The following is a 23,170-nucleotide window of genomic DNA, read 5'->3' on the forward strand; positions in this document are numbered from 1 at the left end:
GAAGATTTGGATGATTATGGAACCATTGCAGAAGAGGTTCCTGTTTTCACCATCTGAATAACCTTCTGACTTTTTGGTTAATATTTATTCTGAATAGTTAGCTATTTCAAGGACATCTATAGCTTGAGCAATATCTCATTTACTTTGTCCATTTTTCTTTCCAGTGCAGTATGTTGTAACTGATTTCAGGGATGTTGTCCCTTGGGTAAACCACCTGGATTTATCTATTCCTGTCTGGCTATTTTGACCTCTGTGCCCCCTAGTCCAGGTTAGAAATCTCTAGTTACAGGATAAAAATGTAAATCTTTAAATGGCATGGCTATTCTGGGGAAGGGAATAATTGAAAAAAAATTGTGTTTTTTGTCTTAAGTCCAGACAGAGATTTAAATAAGTCATATGAAGTAAATAGTTTCAATATAAGAAATGACTTTTTAAATTTATAAGCAGCACTATTTTTAATTTTTGAACTAAAAAGTTCACATTATGGAGGTTGGTACTAGTGAAAGGGGGGAAGATACAAGGAAAGAGTGTAGGAGGGTGAAAATATCACATATATGTGTATGAAAATGGAAGAATGAGACATGTTGAAACTATTCTAAGAATGGGAGGGGGGAGGATAAAGGAGAATGATGAAGGGAGTGAATTTAACCAAGATACATTGTAAGCACTTTTGTAAATGTCACAGTGTATCCCCAATACAACAATAATATGAAAATTAAAAAAAAGTTCGCATTATCTTTTTATTGCCCTTTGAAGTGAGTTTTTTTTTTTGAAATGGGCTAATCTCTTGTGCACACACAGGTACACCCACACCCCTACAATAACTCTTATTAATTTAGATTTCATGAAAGAAAACTGTGTGAATAACTTAGAAATACTAGGTTTGTTCTGAGTAAAAAGCTAAGCATAGTGAGCCCCCTTGAGTCTTTTGGAATTTCTTCTGTGTAGGCAGTTGTGTCTACTCCATTTAATTATATTTTATGAGTTATGATTTGACTCTCTGTGTGACAGAACAACAAATGATTTTCATGAATTTCCATGGTCATTTCTTTCTTTTTGGAATTACTTAGTCTCAAGGAAGAGGTGGCAAAGTCAGAATCTAAGATCAGAATCTTAGGAGAGGGATTGTGAGAGTAGGGGCAGGCTAAGCAAGAGTCCAAGTGAGGCTTGGAACATGGTGTGAAGGAGATGGTATGTGCACAGCTGCCAGGGAAGAAGAGAGCCTTCATTCTAGGCTCTCTTTTCTGAATAATTAGTTTATGGGGAGTTAGTCTATGTCTCAAGTTAAGTTCTAAGGTTCTAGAAATTTTTACGTTGACAGTCTGGTCTAGTGTTTTCACATTGTGGTCCTCAGACTACAATAAAGTCATTGGGGCAGATGGTTGTTAAAAAATTGTAGGTTCCTTGTTCCTGTCTCAGATTTACTGAATCAGAATCTGAGGATGGATCAAAGAAATTCCATTTTACTTAAAGAATTCCAGGTCATTCTCAAAAATTTGAGAATCACTGAAATGGATGTTATGTTAATCTGTATTTCCTCTCTTGCCTTTGTCCAAAGTAACAACAACAACAACAACAACAAAACAAAGCAAAAGAGATTCCTTCATTGCAATCATCTTGGTTTCTTGTAAGCTTTATAGATTGAAATTAGCCATACCACAGAGTTAAAGGCTAAAAGATAGACTTTCTAAGGTGTTTGTGGTTTAGGAAAGGTTTCTGTCACCTCCGTGATTCTGTGATGAGGCCAGTATTCAGTGGGAGCTTTCTGATCCCAGAGCCCTGAGCCTTCCCTCTGGCTTCTTGGTTTGCAGTGGCTTTGGGCTTCCCTATAGAGAGGTAGAAATGTTTTTGTAAGCAGGCTACTTCACTTCATGAAATTCTGCCTTTCCCAAAGGAGGTTGGACAAAGGGCTTTCCTTGATGGGCCTGGGTATTTGAGTTTAGAAGCATACTGAATACCACATATTGACTAAGAGAAAATAACATAGAAGTCCCTGTGTGCAGCAGTATTGCTCCAATATCCATATGGGTAGCTACAGAATTGAGAATCACTTAACAAGGGGCATCGAAGAAAGGATTCAGACATCAACACCTTATGTTAATTATAGTTTCCTCTTTAAAGCCACAGATTGATGATCATGTTACAACCACTTACTGTCTCCCTCTTGCTCTCCATTGGAAACCACAAGAATCCTAGGCTTTAAGTCTAAGAAGTTGGGAGAGAACTATTGATTAGTATGGCCTGTTTCTTCATTGGAATGACTTAGTTTGAGTTTAAATGTTTATTAAAATGACTTAATAATCCATAAACCCCTCTGTTCTATTGCTGGGCAAGCAGGAATGGATGGCTGAGTTGTGGTTTACTGGGCTCATGTGTGTCACGGGGAGGCAAATGCTACACATGTATCCTCTTGTTTAATGTTGGACATTTAGCCCAATTCACAGTTGAGGAAACCAAGACTCAGAGAACCAAATGCTTTGTCCTGGGTGACAGCCAGGAAGGGTCAGGGTCAGGGTCAGGTCATGGCCTGGAAGAACAAGCTAAATTCTTTTCCCCCAGACCTGTGGAGACCCATGTCACAACATCCTAAAAGAGACTTCAAACTTTACTTGAGGCTGTGATGACCTGGAGTCCAGTGGTTCAGGCATGGAAAACATAGCCAGGAGAAATGTTCATTTTTTTTTTTAGTTTGGGATGAATTTGATGTTTGCTGAAGCCAATGGCTGACTCTGAGGACTTAAGGAAAGAAATTTATAAAGAAACCTTCTGTCTGTCTGTGGACATTCTTCAGCCTCAGAGCTCTAGACAGGACACTCCCAGCTATTTTAGAGTGGGTGATAAAGGAGAATTTGCAGAATAGAGCAATATGGAGGCTTTTTGACACAAGTCTTTTAAAGACTTTTTACCTGTGAGAAGTATGAGAGGGGAGATCAAATCCCTTCTTCCCTTGTCTGAGGTCTCCTAATCTCTTGCTTTCACCATTGTTGCTGAGGGCACAGACTTTTATGATGTGGTTAAATGTCATTTCTACCATGTCCTTTATTAACAGAGTGTACTCAACTAGCACTCATTGGTCTTCTTATCCTCCTGTGATTTTTTTTTAAATAAGGAAACATGTTTAAGAATAAAATGGATTTCTTTAATATTTAACTTAAAATCCTGTTATATTGAACTTACAACAGATATTTTGGCAGAGTTTGGATGGGTGATATTTGACCTTTGTTTTGAGCATTTAACCTGCTGGACTCTGAAATACCAGAGGGTTTGGGGCAGTGGATGACATTTTCTTTGTGCGGTGGTGGACTTAACTGTGGTTTACACATAAAGTCTTGGAATGTGAGTGGGCTGTTGGGGAGTATGGGCTGGCAGGCTGCAGGGAGGCAGCCATGTAAAGGGCACATTCACATTCCTGCCAGGCCACTGGGCCAGCCTGGTGGCTGCTTGCCATCTGGCAGTGCTCTTTGGTGTTCCCCCTAGAGGGATTCCTGGATTCCTTGGTGCAGGGATAACTCAGTGATTGGGCAGAAGCAGAGCCTGGCCCAGTGGCAAAGCCAGAGTTGTAGAAGCAGTTTATGCAGGAGAGGGAGCTGCACTGAAAATACAAGTCCATGGCCATTGCATCCTGGGAGGAGGCTAGGTACCCACAGAGGGTAGGAGCATGGAAAAGGCTTTGGAAGTGCAATGTTTTGATTCCAACCATGCTCTCTAGCTACCGGATTTTGGGAATGCAGCTAAGGAAGGGACTCATGGGAAAAGTACAGTTAATAAGTAAGGTATTACTGTCTACTGAGGACTGTATGTGTCTGGAGTTTCTGTGGGTTCCTTCTGAAGAGACCTGGATTCCTCTGAATAAGGAAAGGCCCACATTTAACTAAGAGTTTTCTGTGAACAGAATGCTATGCTAGCTTCTGGCAGGCAAGTATGTTTGTAAGTTGGTGATCTTTTGATAGGAGTTCATTCATGAAAGGCAAATGGAAACTTCCGGTTAGAACTCAAGCCAGGTCATGAGTTGAGAGTTGGGAAAAATAACACCAGATGCAGGCACAAAACTAGGAAAGGCAAAATAATAAGGGAGTTGAAACATCGTGGAAGTTAAAAATGTCATTAGAGTTAACAAATCAGCAAAAAGGGAAAGCCAAGGCAAGTGACACTTTTGACACATTTATAGGTTCAGCAAAAGCTGATACTCCCAGGAACTAAAGCAGCAAATGTTTCATCTCAGTGTTAAAAAAACCCCCCAGTAAACCACAAAGTGGTTTGAGATTATCACTTGTGAAATACAAAGTACAAACTTGAAATAGAATATAGAAAAAAAATCAGAGTAGTAAATAAAGAATTTTGGGTATAATTAAGATAAACTCAATTTTGGGCATTTTATTTTATCTTAGAGTTTTTAAGAAAACAAAGAGGATCTTGGAGAGCAGAACAAACCATCCTAACTCTATTCCTAGAAGTGTGTTTGAATAAATAAATTATTCACAAGGGAATAATAAACATATGGAAGCACATGTGGTGCTACTTTCATTTTGCAAAACATAAAATATGTTACACCAATATCATATTCATTTATGACCAGGAATCTTGTTGGATGAAGGAAGTTGTGCATCTTAATTGGCTGCTGTTCTTAAACATCTACGCTATTGGACATTCCCAAGAAGCTTGAAATGTGTGCCTTGAAACAAACATGCTTTTTCAGTGGGCTCATAAAGGGCCAATAGACTCTGCTGAAATGAAGTGCTGCTCACTATAAACTTGTAGGGCATGCTTTGTGTGTCATAGGGTTTCACTGCCATTTGTATGATCCCATAAGGCATCATTGTTTACCCTAGGGGTCAGAGCATCCCAGTGGGATCAGGCAGGTGACTGTAGTGAACCAAGTGTAATTTTCTACTCTGAACATTTGTGATCCATGTGTACCTAAATGCACATGATCTATATTTACATGTATTTATACATAAACACACAGATAATAAAAGTCCTTCTATATAGCTCCTACTACTTAGTGCTTAGTTTCCACCTATTGGAGCTGATCCTTGGTTTTATTTGTCAGATACAAGGGGCTTCAGACAGAGGAGGCAGTGGTGGGACTAGGATTGTACTGTAGGGAGATCTCTTTGTGTTGCTTTGTAGGACAAAGAGCAGGGGTGAGATAGAGGAGCAAGACAGTTAACTTGTCTCTGTTTTTTTGTGCTGGGGAATCCAATCCATGGCCTGTGAATGCTAAGCATACACTCTACTGCGGACCTTCACACCCACCCACCCCCAAACTTGTCTCAGCCAGAGGTTTGAGAATAAAGTAGCTTTCTCCTTTTCCTTCCCTTCCCTCTCCTCCCTTCCCCTCCCCTTTTCTCCCCTTCCCTTTCCTTCTCTTTTCTTTTCTGTGGTACTGGAGATTGAACTCAGGGCCTTAAGCTTACTAGACAAGAACTATACCACTTATGTCATGCCTCCAGTCCTTTTTGCTGTTTGTTTTTCAGGAAAAAATTTGTGCTTTTGCCCCAGCAGGCCTCAGACTGCAATCCTCATACTTCTACCTTCCAAGTAGCTGGGATTTCAGGAGTACACCACCATAGCTGGTCCCTAAAGTAGCTTTACTATAAGAAGAAAGTACTTGCATTAGGTATGATATAGAATAAGACTGAATCAAGTTAATGACTGGTGATGGGGAAATAAATTCATAATAGTTACAAGTCTCAAGTCTAGGACACTGGCAAATGGTAGTGAGGAGAAGCAGTTGGTGAGGAGTGAGTTATATGTGGTCAAGGGGTTGAGTTTGGCTTGGGTCCTGTTGGCTTGTAGTTGAGAAGTCAAACTTGGATATGGAACCTGAGAGGTCAAGATTGAAGCTGGGGGACTGAATGAGATCCTTCAGCAAATACAGACAGGGGCAAACATCCTGGACAAGGAAAAAGAATAAAGGGCTAAGTGGAATAGAAGAAAGAAAAGAATTTTAAGAAGTGGAGGACTGTGAACTCCTACTTAGTAGCTGGGATCTAGCACATGTCCTCACAGAGGCCTAAGAAGGAAATGTAATTGCTCCAGCTTTACAGAGGAGGAAACGGACAATGAGAGGCTGATGAGGATACAGGACTGCAAGGCAGGCAGGGCTTTTTCTAGAAGGTGGGTAGAGAAGAGAGTGGCAGAGAGCTCAGTGCTTGGGGCACATCAGAATGAAAGCAAAAGGGCATTTTTAAGGTTGTCCTGGGGAGCGTGTTTGTTAGCAGAGGGGAAGGATCAAAGGGAGACTGATACAGAAGATGAAAGTTGAAGATGGAGTAAATAATTGATGGGACTGAGTCCCTACTCGTACAGATGGGATCAAGAAGGATCTTTCTACTGACAGGAGCCTGAAAGGATGCTCTCATTGGACAGGGGACTTGAGCCCCAAGCAATGGTGAATCATCACATAGGGGAACTAGGGATCTGAAAGGAACCACCGGCTCTGGATGTGATGGCCACTTACTATGGCATGACTCTGAAGAGAAGTACTAACTGTGCATTTTCTTTTAATTTGAACCCTTCTATGGCTTGTTTATGTTACTTCTCATCAATTGCAGATCCACACAAATAAATCCAGCTTAGAAGAAGTAGAGATGACTTTAATTAGCTTTCATTTTTTTTTTCCCAAGGAGACCATGCCATTATCAGTTGAGCTCTCTTGGTGTGTTTAGCTTCAGTGAACAGAGCTACATTTTAAGAGCAATGTTAGCAAGGATTAAATTGTTATTGTGTTTGTATCATAATCAATATAATGGGTGTAACACATACTTTCTGATGGAGATTTTTCTGGAGAAGCCTCCAGATAGGGTAGAAGGAACTTGAGCTTTCAAGCTAATTAGTGGGTATACACCTGAGCTATAGTATTCCAAATGATGTGAGTTTTAGACTAAAGCCGTTGACTACCTTTATTTTCTCCTGTCAGGCAATAATGATACTGTAGAAGGTTTTTATGATAGATATATGTAAACACCAAGACTATGCCTTAATAGAATGGTGGCAATACTAAAAAAAGTTATTATTGTTAATCACTGTCAACTGAAGACAAAATATTTTATTATAAAAGATATCAGGCCAACATGGGTATATGTATGTGTGTGAGTGTGGTAAGCATGTGTATATATATCTATACAAACATGTTTTTTCATTCTCTTGTTGATGGATATTTGAATTATTTCAGTTTAATTCCATTATAAGCCCCTTTGCTGTAAACATTCTTATATTCTGGCATGTTAGTCTTTCTCTCACTTCCTATTGGGAATAAAAGTACTATTTTTAATCACCCTCAGCTCTGCTAGGGTATGCCAGATCATTTTCTAAAGTGGATGGTGGGATCAAGCTTGTTTTTTGTATTCAGTTGCCTAAGGGATATATGACCTGGACAACCTTTCAAAGAATTTGGTCAGTGAAGTCAACACCTTCTGATCTCTGGGGTTATTGTGATGGAGGGGAGCTAAGAAGTGCCACCTTCAGGAATAGGGGCCAAGGGCCCATATGAGGTTTCTTGATGTGTGAATCACCCTGGATGCTTTCCAGGCCTGTAATCCTCAGGCAACTTTTGATGGATTTTGATTCCACAGGTTGTGATGGAGCCTGAGAATCTGAATTCTAAAAAGATGCTTCAGGGAATTCCTGTACTAGGTGATTTTGGGAAATCCTGCTCATGCCCTATGCCTGGGGCTGAGTTCCAGTGGGGAAGGATTTCTGAATGCCTTTTTTTTTTAAATATTTAGCACAGATTTAGTCAGGAAGTACTATCATAAAGGGGAAAAAGTAGCTCTAGACAGAAGTTTTCTTGGTTTTACAAAACCAGCTAAGATCCCTTTTCCAGGTGCTCAAACTTGTACCAGACAATTCTTGGCTCCCCCCAACCTACAATTGGTTTGGGCCACCCAATCTTTTTGATGTTCCCAATTCCAGGTACAGTGATGTGAATGCTCTACCTGGTCTTCTTCCACCTCCACCAAAGATTTTCCTTTAACCTCCTCTTGCCTGTACTGGACTTTAGGCATGTTGATCTCTGCACTCTGGGACCATGCCACCATCTCTTATCAGTCATTTTGCTTCTGCTATTTCCTGTGTCTTAAATGCACCCTTCTACTTTTCTCCCTCCGGCTAACTTATCCTTATTCATTACATCTGCTTTTCCCAAACTTTCATCTGCACACAGAGAACCTGTGGACGTTAAAATTTTGGTTCTGATTCAGTTGGTCTGAGCTGGGCTTGAGATTCTGCATTTTATAATTAAACTCCCAAGGACTTCATAAAATTAAAAAGCTTCTGCACAACAAAAGAAATGTTCTCTAAACAGAAGAGATCACCCACAGAGTGGGAGAAAATATTTGCCAGCTCTTCATCAGACAAAGGTCTGATAACCAGAATATACAGGGAGCCCAAAAACTAAACTCCCCCCCAAATCAATGAACCAATAAAGAAATGGGCAACTGAACTAAACAGAACTTTCTCAAAAGAAGAAATTCAAATGCCCCCAAAACACATGAAAAAATGCTATCTCTAGCCATAAAGGAAATGCAAATCAAAACCACACTAAGATTACACCTCACCCCTGTTAGAATAGCCATCATCAAAAACACTACCAACAACAGGTGTTGGTGAGGATGTGGGGAAAAAGAAATCCTCGTACACTGCTGGTGGGAATGCAAGCTAGTACAACCACTCTGGAAAAAAATATAAAGGCTTCTTAAAAATGTAAAAATAGATCTGCCACTTGATCCATCAATCCCACTCCTGGGGATATACCCAAAGGAATGCAACACAGGCTACTCCAAAGGCACCTGCACACCCATGTTTATTACAGTGCTATTCACAATAGCCAAGTTTGGAAACAGTCAAGATGACACACTACTGACGAACGGGTCAAGAAAATGTGGTATTTATACACAATGGAATTTTACTCAACCATGAAGAAGCATGAAATCTTATCATTTGCAGGTAAATGGATGGAACTAGAGAACATCATCCTGAGCGAGGTTAGCCAGGCTCAGAAGACCAAAACTTGTATGTTCTCTCTCATATGCAGACTTTAGAGCTAGGGCAAATGCATCAATGTTTTTGGACTTGGGTCACATGGCAAGGGGAGAGCACATACGGGAGGTATGGGGATAGGTAGAAAACCCAAAACATGAAAACGTTTGATGTCCCGATTCCAGAGGAACTAATACAGAAACCTTAAAGCAACAGAGGTCAACATAAGAATGGGATCAGGAACCAGTGTAAAGATCAGTTAGAGATGAATCACCTTGGGTTGTAACACATTTGTACATGGAAGCAATGCTAGGAATCTCTCTGCATAGCTATCCTTAACTCAACTAGCAAAAATGCTCTGTCTTTCTTACTATGTTTATGTCTTCTCTTCAAGAAAATTAAAGATCAGGGCAGAACAGGTTCTGCCTGGAAGCCAGCGGGGGTTGGTGGGGAGAGGGTGAGGGCCTGGGGCAGGGTGAGAAATGACCCAAACAATGTATGCACATGTGAGTAAATGAATAAAAAAATAAGAAAAAAATTAAACTCCCAAATAATTCAGAGTGTTACTAAGTCTGTGGACCACCCTTGGGTCAGAAGACTCTAAAACTCACCTTGTTCATTACCTGCTCTTCAGATGTGCTCTTAGCACCTGGACCAACCTTGGCCAGACTTCTTGGGACTGTCTTAAGATTGCAACTTTGTCTTTCTGTTTCCTGAGTGCTGTAAAGATGCCTATGATATCTTTGTTTATCTTTATGTGCCAGCTTAATTGGGGATATTCAACAAATATTTGTTGAACAAACAAATGATTACAGTAATCCAGGAGGAGATTTGTCTGACTGCACAAGTAACTATTTGTGACTGTTTTTCTTTAATTTCTTTTCTTCCCTTTGTGGTGCTAGGGACTGAACCCTGTGCTGTATATATGCTAGGCAAGCCTTCTACCATTGGGCTACATCCCTAGCCTATGACTGTTTTCCTGTTGTGGCCAATGACTAGTTGCATTTCCAGATGGAGCCTTGTGGCCTGGAGAGTTGGCTCCATTTTCAACAACACAACAAATCTTGCTAGGGGAGGAGCATGTGAGTAGGTGGTTAGCTTTGGCATTGGAAGAGACCTACTTCTTTGTGCTTAATTTAGGTCAAGATTAGTGGTTTTAAAATTAGTCCTGAATTCTGAGTTTTCTTTGGATGATTTTCTCACATTTGTGGACACACATTGCATACATTTCTATGGATTACACTGCTGAATGTTCTAACACACAGGTTCTTCTCCACACAGGTTCTAAAATAGTCTTTCTAAAATGCAAATGCGGATTATGCCACTCATTTGGAAGACTCCTGTCATTGTAGGGAAAAACACCAATTACCTCATAAGGATTCTGAATGGGGTATCTGATGGTCAGGTTTACCTGAGCTAGCCATTTTCTCCTGTCTGAATGTTCCTTTCACTCTCAGCAGCTAGGATGATATGATGACCCTACCACTAAGACCTTTCAACTATGGCCATGACCTCTCCACAGCCTCATGGTTTACTTTTTATCCAAGTTGCTTGGTTGAAAGAGCATATTCACACCAGTAGTCAGGTTGTAGACTCCCAGCTATGGCTGCTCATTGTTATGAAGGACCCCTTTGGGCCAGCTTACTTTTGTATTGCTCTGGATGGTTGTTATGTTGACTAGAATTTCTGTCTATTTTAACCTGGAAGTACTGAAAAATCCTGTGGAAACCAGAAAGAGTAAATAATAAAGGCCTGGGTTTATGTTTTACCTCAGCACTTCTAGCAGAAATCTCATAATGATTGGCTTAATCTTTTAATGGACAGATGGTTTGAGCCCTTCTACTTGTAGGTGAGTAAACAGTAGCTAGATGGGAGAAGTTTCTAGTATGCAATAGTTATTCTGCTGACATGGTTTAATCTTCACTTTCTCATCTATTGTAAACTTGTTTTTCAGTGCTTGTTGGAGCAGTGGCCCAAGTCAACCAAAAAAATTATTACTTGCACAGCCAGATAGACTGGGGTAAACCCCAGGCAGGTTTTTCATCCCTCTGAGGGCTAGTATTTATACCTATAAAAGTGAAAATAATAAGACTTTCTTTGTGTAGATAGTTATGATGACTAATAATGTAGAACTGTTGTGTTAGGTACACCATAGGTAAGGCTGTCTTCTTGTTTTTACTGACTAAATGAACGGAGTTTCTTTCTTTCTTCCTTCCCTTCCCTTTCCCTTCCCTTCTCTTCCCTTCCCTTCCCTTCCCTTCCCTTTCCCTTTCCCTTTCCCTTTCCCTTCCCTTCCTTTCCCTTCCTTCCCTTCCCATCCCTCATTCTTTTCTGTTTCCCCTTCCCTCCTTTTCTCCATCCCTCCCTCCCCTGCCCCCATCTCCTGATGTTTAATTTTGACATTTTAAATCATAATGCAATGTTTTGTTTTTAGGCTGGGAGAGCCTCTCTCATCCCCTGTCATTATTCTAAATATATTTCACAAATGCAGTCATACTGAATTCCTGTGTATGCCTGAGATACTGATGTGTGAAGGACGTAGAAGGACTGCTCTTATCTGTCATGGTTATTTAATAAGCTATTGTGTTATTGCAGTACATGTGTTCATGTAACCTTTATTTTACATAAAAATGGCTTCAAAGTACAAGAGTAGTGAAGCTGGAAATTGGATATACTAAAATGAAGTTAACTGTACAGTGCTTCCTCTATGTAAAAAGGTGAATGTCTTGATCTAATAAGGAAAGAAAACAAATCACATGCTGAGGTTGCTAAGAACTACAGTAGAATAAGATATTTTAGAGTAAGAAAGAGAACACACTTACATAACCATTATATAGTATCTTGTTATATACTATAATATTTTAATAATACATGTACTATTTTAATATTCATTATTATTGTTATAGGGCCTAATTTATATATTAAGCTTTATCATAGGCTTGAACACCTATGATATGATATGTATACACACATAAATATGGAGTATTTGTATGTACATATACATACTATATATTATCATTACTATATATTCTATCAATCTGTATATATATATGTATCATCAGTACTATATATACACTATATATGCTATCATATATTACATACATATGTATACATACACACGTGCATTATCAGGACTCTCTATGGTTTCAGGCAGTGTGCTTCTGAGCATCCCTAGAGTCTTGGAATATATTCCCCACAGATAAGGTATGGTGGGGGAGCTACTGTATTTTTGTGATTTCACAAATCCCTGAGGATCAGGAAGCATATTTTTCTACTTTGTTCCATCTGTAATGTATCTGACTTCTAAAATATGAATACTGATGCTTTTTATTGGCTTTATTTCTCCTTTAATATTACTTTTCACCCACAAAAACTCTAGTTCAAGTAACTTTAGTACAGTCTCCTAAAGAGGCCTTGGGAAATTTTGCTTCTTTATTTTTCAAGCACTAGTTTTCTGGCCTCATGGCTTAGATAATGCTTGACTGGGGGCATCTATTACACAAACCTCATCTTTGTTACTGTTGTGTGTAAAGCAGGTTCTGTAACTTTAACAGAACTCTGTTTTTCTATGTCTCCACGCTGGCCATCTTTCATCATTGTTCCCAACTTCAATTCTCTCTATCAGACTTGGCATTATAAAACACTTCCCAGCTGTTAACTGGCTCTGATGCAAACATCTGTTCTGGCTGGAGTCACTCTCATATTTTTCCAAGTGGAGTTCTGTGACCATCTGTCCCTCCTCCCACACCCCTCCCCTGCCCTGCCCCATGACCTCAGAGTACTGCCTAAGGTGAGGGAAATTGAAAAGCCATTTGGTGAAGGAAAATGAAACTTTGTATGATAAGAAAGAATTTTTATTCTAAAATTGAAATATTTACTGCCTACTTTTGTACATTTGATTTCATCTAAGACATGCATTTCATCAGGTACAAGGGAGCCTGTCATCTCCTAATATTTGTTCTTGCCTTAAAATATTGCCTGACTGATTAGGAAGCACACACAAGAGTAGAAGGGGTTGGAGTGATCAGCTTATTGCATGCAGGAGTGAAGAGCCTTCCATTGAGCCTCCTGGAGTTGGTGGAAGACACAGGTTAGGAGCTTGGGTCTTCCAGTGTGTAGGTCTCTAGGTGAACTTTAGAGGCATCCTTGGACCCCTCAAATTGTGGAAAAGTTTTATGTATATGTGTAGGATTGGGGCTAGCATGCATGACTTGCATCATCTAATGAGTTCTTTTGAATTTTCCTGATTATAGTAGTTATTGAACCTCCAGCTCTTCAGATTTAGGATAAGGCCTATAGAACATTTGCTGGAGAACTATGATACTCAGACACCTTAGCTTTACTGCAGGATAAACACCATTCTGCCATTGGCAACTATAGTCTCCAGGGAGGAAAGGGCAAGAATGTTAGCTTACTGTGATATGGAGATAACATTCTTTTTTTTTTTTTTTTTTTCATTTTTCTTTTATTATTCATATGTGCATACAAGGCTTGGTTCATTTCTCCCCCCTGCCCCCACCCCCTCCTTTACCACCCACTCCACCCCCTCCCGCTCCCCCCCTCAATACCCAGCAGAAACTATTTTGCTCTTATCTCTAATTTTGTTGTAGAGAGAGTATAAGCAATAACAGGAAGGAGCAAGGGTTTTTGCTGGTTGAGATAAGGATAGCTATACAGGTCATTGACTCACATTGATTTCCTGTGCGTGGGTGTTACCTTGTAGGTTAATTCTTTTTGATCTAACCTTTTCTCTAGTTCCTGGTCCCCTTTTCCTATTGGCCTCAGTTGCTTTAAGGTATCTGCTTTAGTTTCTCTGCGTTAAGGGCAACAAATGCTAGCTAATTTTTTAGGTGTCTTACCTATCCTCACCCCTCCCTTGTGTGCTCTCGCTTTTATCATGTGCTCATAGTCCAATCCCCTTGTTGTGTTTGCCCTTGATCTAATGTCCATATATGAGGGAGAACATACGATTTTTGGTCTTTTGAGCCAGGCTAACCTCACTCAGAATGATGTTCTCCAATTCCATCCATTTACCAGCGAATGATAACATTTCGTTCTTCTTCATGGCTGCATAAAATTCCATTGTGTATAGATACCACATTTTCTTAATCCATTCGTCAGTGGTGGGGCATCTTGGCTGTTTCCATAACTTGGCTATTGTGAATAGTGCTGCAATAAACATGGATGTGCAAGTGCCTCTGGAGTAACAGTCTTTTGGGTATATCCCCAAGAGTGGTATTGCTGGATCAAATGGTAGATCGATGTCCAGCTTTTTAAGTAGCCTCCAAATTTTTTTCCAGAGTGGTTGTACTAGTCTACATTCCCACCAACAGTGTAAGAGGGTTCCTTTTTCCCCGCATCCTCGCCAACACCTGTTGTTGGTGGTGTTGCTGATGATGGCTATTCTAACAGGGGTGAGGTGGAATCTTAGTGTGGTTTTAATTTGCATTTCCTTTATTGCTAGAGATGGTGAGCATTTTTTCATGTGTTTTCTGGCCATTTGAATTTCTTCTTTTGAGAAAGTTCTGTTTAGTTCACATGCCCATTTCTTTATTGGTTCATTAGTTTTGGGAGAATTTAGTTTTTTAAGTTCCCTATATATTCTGGTTATCAGTCCTTTGTCTGATGTATAATTGGCAAATATTTTCTCCCACTCTGTGGGTGTTCTTTTCAGTTTAGAGACCATTTCTTTTGATGAACAGAAGCTTTTTAGTTTTATGAGGTCCCATTTATCTATGCTATCTCTTAGTTGCTGTGCTGCTGGGGTTTCATTGAGAAAGTTCTTACCTATACCTACTAACTCCAGAGAGGAGATAACATTCTTACTGATCTACCTTCTTACTGATCACCAGATGCAGGCCCATCTTCTTACTTGAAGTATTGCTCATTGCATGGTATGTACATGTTTTGGAGTCTTATGAGCTGTACTGAGGCTTATCTCTGCTACCTCCTGACTATATGACCTTGACCAAATGATTTTTTCCCCTACATCTTAGTTTCCTCATATGAAAAACTTATAGCTGTTTGCAGCACTGTGATGAGTATTCAGTACAAGGATGCATTCAGAGTGGAGGGCATGTAGCACACCAAGCATTTTTACTGTTCTCTGCTGACCATTTTGGAGTTGATGAGAATCTGTCTTACTAGGTCAAAAGATGCCAGTCAAGTATGCTGTTGAGGGGTAGGCTGCTGAGGAGTCGCAATTCCTGGGAAAGCCTACCTGATGATATCCTGATTGTGAACAATCATAGAATATGCGTATTTGTTAATTTGAATAATGGAGCAGGAGGCAAAAGTATTACTGTGTTTGTTTATAGTGTCTGATTGCTTGAAATGTAAATGCTGCAGTACCCACGTTCGTGAAGCCAAATGGTCCACTTTGGGCTGTTCAGTCTTTTTAAGGAGTTGAGGATGAGGTAGCAGATTCCTCTCATCACTGGCTTTCCTGTTTTCTTTCTGTCCATTGACCATGAGGCTTTTCTGTTTACTAGAATTCCATTTTGTGTGGTAGAGTTGATAGGGTAACAAGAATGCATGATCTTACAGGAAGCTAAGTGCCAGCTGGACATACCATTTTAGGAATACAGCCACAAAGAAACTGTTTTTGGCAAACATTGATGTGTTTTTAAAGAAAAGTGGGGGATGGATAGAAATTGCCATCTTAGGCCATAGGTGAATCTTTACTTGAAGGCAGCATGCAAAGAGCCCATGGTCTACCTTAGGTCATTTTGTGGCATAGTTCAACTCATTTTCCCTCATTTTTGAAAGGAAAGTGTCCTCCAGAGCTGGTGTGAAAGATGAACATTTTCTGTAAAAGAATGATAATGACAACAATAATAATGGTAGTAAACCCACTTGAGAGTTAAGGGGTTGATGTAGGTGCTCTTTAGAATGAGGTGAACAAGAATATGAAACATGCCTTCTAGACCTTTCCTGTCTTGTACCCTACCCTATCCAAATTTCAAACACATTCAACATATGTGAGTACACAGCTGCCCTTGTGATCATGAAGCTGGCAATGACTTCTCTCCCACATAACCTGCTTGCTTGTGTACAGGGGACCCATCCTAATGCCTGGTAAGACTGTTCCTAACAGATATTTTCTTTTAAGGCTTTTTCTTTCCCAAATTAAAAAAAAAAGTTAAAGGTAAAGAGAAACTCAGCTTTAGACTTTATTTAAAAGCAACTCATTTTCTGTTACTTATATATGTATAGAGACAGCATAAAGGAAACCTACCAAATATTGTTTTTAAAAAGGAGGGAGGGGGTTAAAGAAATATAATAGAGGGTGTCAACTTGCTCAAAGTAAACTGTATGCATATGTGGAATTTATACATGAAACCTCTTTGTACCATTAATGAATTCTAGAAAAAAAAAGCAACACATTTTAAATGTCATTTTTCTAGGAAAGAAAAATAAAAAATTTAGAATTAGCATTGGTTTATGTGTCTTGCCTGTCATTAAAAACTGCCTAAATATACTTACCCATTGTATCCCAGCAGAGGTGTTATGCATATGTTTTATACTTATGTGCTTTTTGTCAATCTCTGGTGATTTCCCTTGGCAGAGCAGTGTTGGCAAAGGAATGATTTTGATGGGCACTAATGCATTCTTACCAGAAAGAGTTTCTTCTAATTTGCTACCCTTACGGCTGTGTCTCTCTTTCTCTCTGTGTGATTGAATTTGGTGACTTTTTTTGAGTTCCTGGTCCCATCTCTCTTGGGCTCATACTCTCTTCATTCCCTGAAGTTCCTGGAATCACGATCTTGAGTTTTGTTCATTATTCAGTATCACATTACACCAATGTATCTCAAAGTGTGGTCCCAAACAGCAGCCTCAGCACCTCTTGGTGTGCTGGCAGAAGCTATTTTCTTAGTGTCTGGACCTGTAATTGTGTCAAGTGACTTGACAATAGGAATCTAAGGTGGTATATGGTAATTTGGGTTGCTAATCAGTTGTCCTCAAGACAGGGTAATTATCCCAGATTATCCTATTGGGTCCAATTAATCACAGGGTCTTTAATATGGAGGAAGGGAGACAAAAGAGTCAGTGCTCCAGTGATGAGATATGAGAAAGACTTGACCAGCCACTACTGGCTTTGAAGCTGGAGGAGGGCCAGGAACCAAGGAATGCAGGCCAGTACTAGAAGCCAGAAAAAATAAGAAAAAAACATCTCTCCTAGGACCTCTGGAAACACAGTCAAATTTGTGTTATTTTATTTTATTTTTTATGTGTTCTTTTTACTTAAAATTTTTTTTATTTATTCACTTATTCATATGTGCATACACTGTTTGGGCTACTTCTTCCCCCTGTTCCCTCAACACTCTCCCCCCTACCCTCCTCGCGTCCAGACAGAACCTGTTCTGCCCTTTTCTCCAATTTTGTTGAAGAGAAGACATAAGCAATAATAAGAAAAAGTGTTTTTGCTAGTAGTTGAGATAAGGATAGCTTTACAGAGAGATTTCTAGCATTGCTTCCATGCACAAGTGTGTTGCAACCCAAATTGATTCATCTCTACCTGACCTTTTCACTAGGTCCTGATCACCTTTGCATATTGACCTCTGTCATTTTAAGGTTTCTGTATTAGCTCCTCTGCAGTGGGGATATCAGACACTTTCATGTTTTGGGTTACCTACCTGTCCCCATTCCTCCCCTTGCCATGTGACCCAAGTCCAAAAACATTGATGCATTTGCCCTAGATCTAAAGTCCGCATATGAGGGAGAACATACGAGTTTTGGTCTTCTGAGCCTGGCTAACCTCACTCAGAATGATCTCTAGTTCCATCCATTTACTTGCGAATGATAAGATTTCATTCTTCTTCATGGCTGAGTAAAACTCCATTGTGTGTAAGTACCATATTTTATTAATCCATTCGTCAGTAGTGGGGCATCTTGGCTGTTTCCATAACTTGGCTATTGTGAATAGTGCTGCAATAAACATGGGTGAGCAGGTGCCTCTGGAGTAACTTGAGTTGTATTCCTTTAGGTATATCCCCAGGAGTGGGATTGCTGGATCATATGCAGATCTATGTTTAGATTTTTAAGAAGCCACCATATTTTTTTCCAGAGTAGTTGCACTAGCTTGCATTACCACCAGCAGTGTATGAAGGTTCTTTTTCCCCGCATCCTCACCAACACCTGTTTTTGTTGGGTTTGATGGTAGCTATTCTGACAGGGTTAAGGTGGAATCGTAGTGTGGTTTTGATTTGCATTTCCTTTATGGCCAGACGTGGTGAGCATTTTTTCATATGTTTTTTGGGCATTCGAATTTCTCCTTATCAGATAGTTCTGTTTAGTTCAGTTGCACATTTCTTTTTTTTTTCAAATTTTTTATTATTCATATGTGCATACAATACTTGGGTCATATCTCCCTACTGCCCCCACCCCCCTCCCTTACCACCCACATCGCCCCCTCTCTCTCCCCCCCACCCCCTTGATACTTGGCAGAAACTATTTTGCCCTTATCTCTAATTTTGTTGAAGAGAGAGTAAAAGCAATAATAGGAAGGAAAAAGGGGTTTTGCTAGTTGAGATAAGGATAGCCATACAGGGAGTTGACTCTCATTAATTTCCTGTGCATGTGTGTTACCTTCTAGGTTAATTCTTCTTGATCTAACCTTTTCTCTAGTTCCTGGTCCCCTTCTCCTATTGGCTTCAGTTGCTTTTAAGGTATGTGCTTTAATTTCTCTGCGTTGAGGGCAACAAATGCTAAATTTTTGGGTGTCTTACCTATCCTCATACCTTCCTTGTGTGCTCTCACTTTTATCATGTGCTCAAAGTCCAATCCCCTTGTTGTGTTTGCCCTTGATCTAATGTCTGCATATGAGGGAGAACATACGATTTTTGGTCTTTTGGAACAGGCTAACCTCACTCAGAAAGATGTACTCCAATTCCATCCATTTACCAGCGAATGATAACATTTTGTTCTTCATGGCTGCAGAAAATTCCATTGTGTATAAATACCACATTAACTTGATGCATTCATCAGTAGTGGGGCATCTTGGCTGTTTCCATAACTTGGCTATTGTGAATAGTGCTGCAATAAACATGGGTGTGCAAGTGCCTCTGGAGTAACCTGTGTCACATTATTTTAGGTATATCCCCAAGAGTGGTATTGCTGGATCAAATGGTAGATCAATGTTTAGCTTTTTAAGTAGCCTCCAAATTTTTTTCCAGAGTGGTTGTATTAGTTTACATTCCCACCAACAGTGTAAGAGGGTTCCTTTTTCCCCACATCCTCGCCAACACCTGTTGTTGGTGGTGTTGCTGATGATGGCTATTCTAACAGGGGTGAGGTGGAATCTTAGTGTGGTTTTAATTTGCATTTCCTTTATTGCTAGAGATGGTGAGCATTTTTTCATGTGCTTTTTTTGCCATTTGAATTTCTTCTTTTGAGAAAGTTCTGTTTAGTTCACTTGCCCATTTCTTTATTGGTTCATTAGTTTTGGGAGAATTTAGTTTTTTAAGTTCCCTATATATTCTGGTTATCAGTCGTTTGTCTGATGTATAGCTGGCAAATATTTTCTCCCACTCTGTGGGTGTTCTCTTCAGTTTAGAGACCATTTCTTTTGATGAACAGAAGCTTTTTAGTTTTATGAGGTCCCATTTATCTATGCTATCTCTTAGTTGCTGTGCTGCTGGGGTTTCGTTGAGAAAGTTCTTACCTATACCTACTAACTCCAGAGTGTTTTCTACTCTTTCCTGTATCAACTTTAGAGTTTGTGGTCTGATATTAAGATCTTGATCCATTTTGAGTTAATCTTGGTATAGGGTGATATACATGGATCTAGTTTCAGTTTTTTGCAGACTGCTAACCAGTTTTCCCAGCAGTTTTTGTTGAAGAGGCTGCTTTTTCTCCATCGTATATTTTTTAGTGCCTTTGTCAAAGACAAGTTGGTTGTAGTTGTGTGGCTTCTTATCTGGGTCCTCTGTTCTGTTCCACTGGTCTTCATGTCTGTTTTTGTGCCAGTACCATGCTGTTTTTATTGTTATTGCTTTGTAATATAGTTTGAAGTCGGGTATCATGATACCTCCAGCGTTGTTCTTTTGACTGGGTATTGCCTTGGCTATTTGTAGCCTCTTGTGTTTCCAAATAAATTTCACGGTAGATTTTTTAATCTCTTTAATGAATGTCATTGGAATTTTGATGGGAATTGCATTAAACATGTAGATTACTTTAGGAGTATCGACATTTTTCCTATGTTGATTCTACCAATCCATGAGCATGGGAGATCTCTCCACTTTCTATAGTCTCCTCAATCTCTTTCTTCAGAAGTTTATAGTTTTCCTTGTAGATGTCGTTCACATCTTTGATTAGGTTTACACCTAGGTATTTCATTTTTATTGAGGCTGTTGTAAATGGAATTGTTTTCATATATTCTTTTTCAGTTTGTTCATTATTAGTGTTTAGAAATGCTAATGATTTTTCTGTGTTGATTTTATATCCTGCTACCTTGCTGTAGCTATTGATGTCTAAGAGCTTCTGAGTAGAGTTTTTTGGGTCTTTAAGGTATAGGATCATGTCGTCTGCAAATAGGGATATTTTGACAGTTTCTTTACCTCTTTGTATTCCTTTTATTCCTTCTTCTTGCCTAATTCTCTGGCTAGGAATTCCAGTACTATGTTGAATAGGAGTGGAGATAGTGGGCATCCTTGTCTGGTTCCTGATTTAAGAGGGAATGGTTTCAGTTTTTCTCCGTTAAGTATAATGCTGACTGTAGGTTTGTCATGTATAGCTTTTATAATGTTGAGGTACTTTCCTTCTATTCCTAGTTTTCTTAGAGCTTTTATCATGAAATGGTATTGGATCTTATCGAAGGCTTTTTCTGCATCTATTGAGATGATCAAGTGGTTTTTGTCTTTGCTTCTGTTAATGTGGTTTTATTACATTTATTGATTTTCGTATGTTGAACCACCCCTGCATTCCTGGGATGAAGCCTACTTGGTCGTGGTGAATAATCTTTTTGATGTGTTGTTAAATTTGGTTTGACATTATTTTGTTGAGGATTTTAGCATCAATGTTCATTAAGGAGATTGGCCTATAGTTCTCCTTTTTGGAGGTGTTTTTGCCTGGTTTTGGTATAAGTGTAATACTGGCTTCATAAAATGTGTTTTCCTTCCCTTTCTATTTCTTGCAACAGTTTAAGGAGGGTTGGTATCAGTTCTTCGTTAAAGGTCTGATAGAATTCAGCAGAGAATCCATCAGGACCTGGACTTTTCTTTTTGGGGAGACTCTTGATTGCTGCTTCAATTTCATTTTGTGTTATAGATCTATTCAGGTGATTAATTTCCTCTTGGTTCAGTTTTGGATGATCATAGGTATCTAGAAATCTGTCCATTTCTTTAAGATTTTCAAATTTATTTGAATATGGGTTCTCAAAGTAGTCTCTGATGATTTCCTGGACTTCCATGGTGTTTGTTGTTATCTCCCCTTTTGCATTCCTGATTCTGCTAATTTGGGTTTTTTCTCTCCTCACTTTAGTCAGGTTTGCCAGGGGTCTGTCCATCTTGTTTATTTTTTCAAAGAACCAACTTTTTGTTTCATTAATTCTTTGTATGTTTTTTTTGGTTTCTATTTCATTGATTTCAGCTCTTATTTTTATTATTTCTCTCCTTCTATTTGTTTTGGGATTTGCTTGTTCTTGTTTTTCTAGGTGTTTGAGATGTATCATTAGGTCATTGATTTGGGATCTTTCAGTCTTTTTTATATATGTGCTCATGGCTATAAACTTTCCTCTCAGGACTGCCTTCATGGTGTCCCATAGGTTCTGGTAGGTTGTGTTTTCATTTTCATTGACTTCCAGGAACTTTTTAATTTCCTCTTTTAGTTTATCAATGACCCATTGTTTATTAAGCAATGAGTTATTCAGTTTCTAGCTGTTTGCATGTTTTTTGTCTTTACTTTTGTTGTTGAGTTCTACTTTTATTGCATTGTGATCAGATAGTATGCATGGTATAATTTTTCTTTTCTTGTATTTGCTGAGGCTTGCTTTGTGCCCTAGGATATGATTTATTTTGGCGAAGTTCTGTGGGCTTCTGAGAAGAATGTATATTGTGTAGAAGTTGGATTAAATGTTCTGTAGACATCAAGTAGGTCCATTTGATCTATTCTTTATTTTAGATCTTGAATTTCTTTATTGATTTTTTGTTTGGATGACCTATCTATTGATGATAATAGGGTGTTAAAGTCTCTCACAACCACTGTGTTGGAATTAATATATGCTTTTGGTCTTTCAGGGTATGTTTGATGAAATTGGGTACATTGACTTGGGTGCACACAGGTTGATAATTATTATTTCCTTTTGGTCTATTTCCCCTTTTATTAGTATGGAATGTCCTTCTTTATCTTGTTTGATCAATGTAGGTTTGAAATCTACTTTGTCACAGATAAGTATTGCTTCTCCTGCCCGTTTTCGGGGACCATTGGCTTGGTAAATCTTCTTCTAGCCTATCATCCTAAACCTGTGCTTATTTCTGTTGGTGAGATGAGTCTCCTGTAAGCAACAAATTGTTGGATCTTCCTTTTTAATCCATTTTGTCAAACGGTGCCTTTTAATGGGTGAATTAAGTCCATTAACATTAAGTGTTAGTACTGATAGGTATGTGGTGATTCCTGTCATTCAGGTGTCTTAGTTGTTTGAACATTTGATTGTGTGTACTAAGTTGAGGTTACTCTCTACTTTCTTGCTTTTTTCTTTTCCTGTAGTTTGGTGCTGCCTGTCCTTTCATGGTTATGTTGGGTTTCACTTTCTGTGTGCAGAGTCCCTCGAAGAATCTTTTGTAGTGGTGGCTTTGTGGTCACATATTGTTTTAGTTTTTGCTTATCATGGAAAAATTTTATTGCTCCATCTATTTTGAATGATAGTTTTGCTGGGTAATTTATCCTGGGATTGAAGTTATTTTCATTCAATGCTTGAAAGATCTCTCCCTAAGCTCTTCTTGCTTCTAATGTTTCTGTTGAGAAGTCTGCTGTGATTTTGATGGGTTTGCCTTTGCTTGTTATTTGTTTTTTCTCTCTTACAGCCTTCAATATTCTTTCCCTAGTTTCTGAACTTGTTGTTTTAATGATATGTCGTGGGGTAGTTCTATTTTGATCTGGTCTGTTTGGTGTTCTGGAGGCCTCTTGCATCTGTATGGGAATATCTTTCTCTAGATTTGGGAAATTTTCTGTAATTATTTTGTTGAGTATA

General features: G+C 39.1%; 1 protein-coding gene across 11 annotated transcripts in view; it reads left to right on the forward strand.

The window, feature by feature from the left end:
- Frmd3 (FERM domain containing 3) overlaps positions 1 to 23,170 on the forward strand; it is a 313,407-nt gene that overhangs the window by 76,371 nt on the left and 213,866 nt on the right. For 2 of the 11 annotated variants that reach the window (XM_074052304.1, XM_074052312.1), the window contains exon 1: positions 17,680 to 17,829. The exons of 7 other annotated variants lie outside the window; for them this stretch is intronic. Coding sequence is in view for 1 of the 4 variants with exons in the window: in XM_074052306.1 (XP_073908407.1) it covers positions 17,782 to 17,829 (48 nt within the window). In the remaining 3 variants the exon portion in view is untranslated. Of the gene's footprint in view, positions 1 to 17,671; positions 17,830 to 18,627; positions 18,651 to 23,170 lie in introns of those variants that run through there. 2 more of the 11 variants (XM_074052306.1, XM_074052315.1) reach the window with 2 other exon arrangements.

The sequence above is a fragment of the Castor canadensis genome, chromosome 13, assembly GCF_047511655.1.
Source record: "Castor canadensis chromosome 13, mCasCan1.hap1v2, whole genome shotgun sequence".
Lineage (NCBI taxonomy): Eukaryota > Metazoa > Chordata > Mammalia > Rodentia > Castoridae > Castor > Castor canadensis.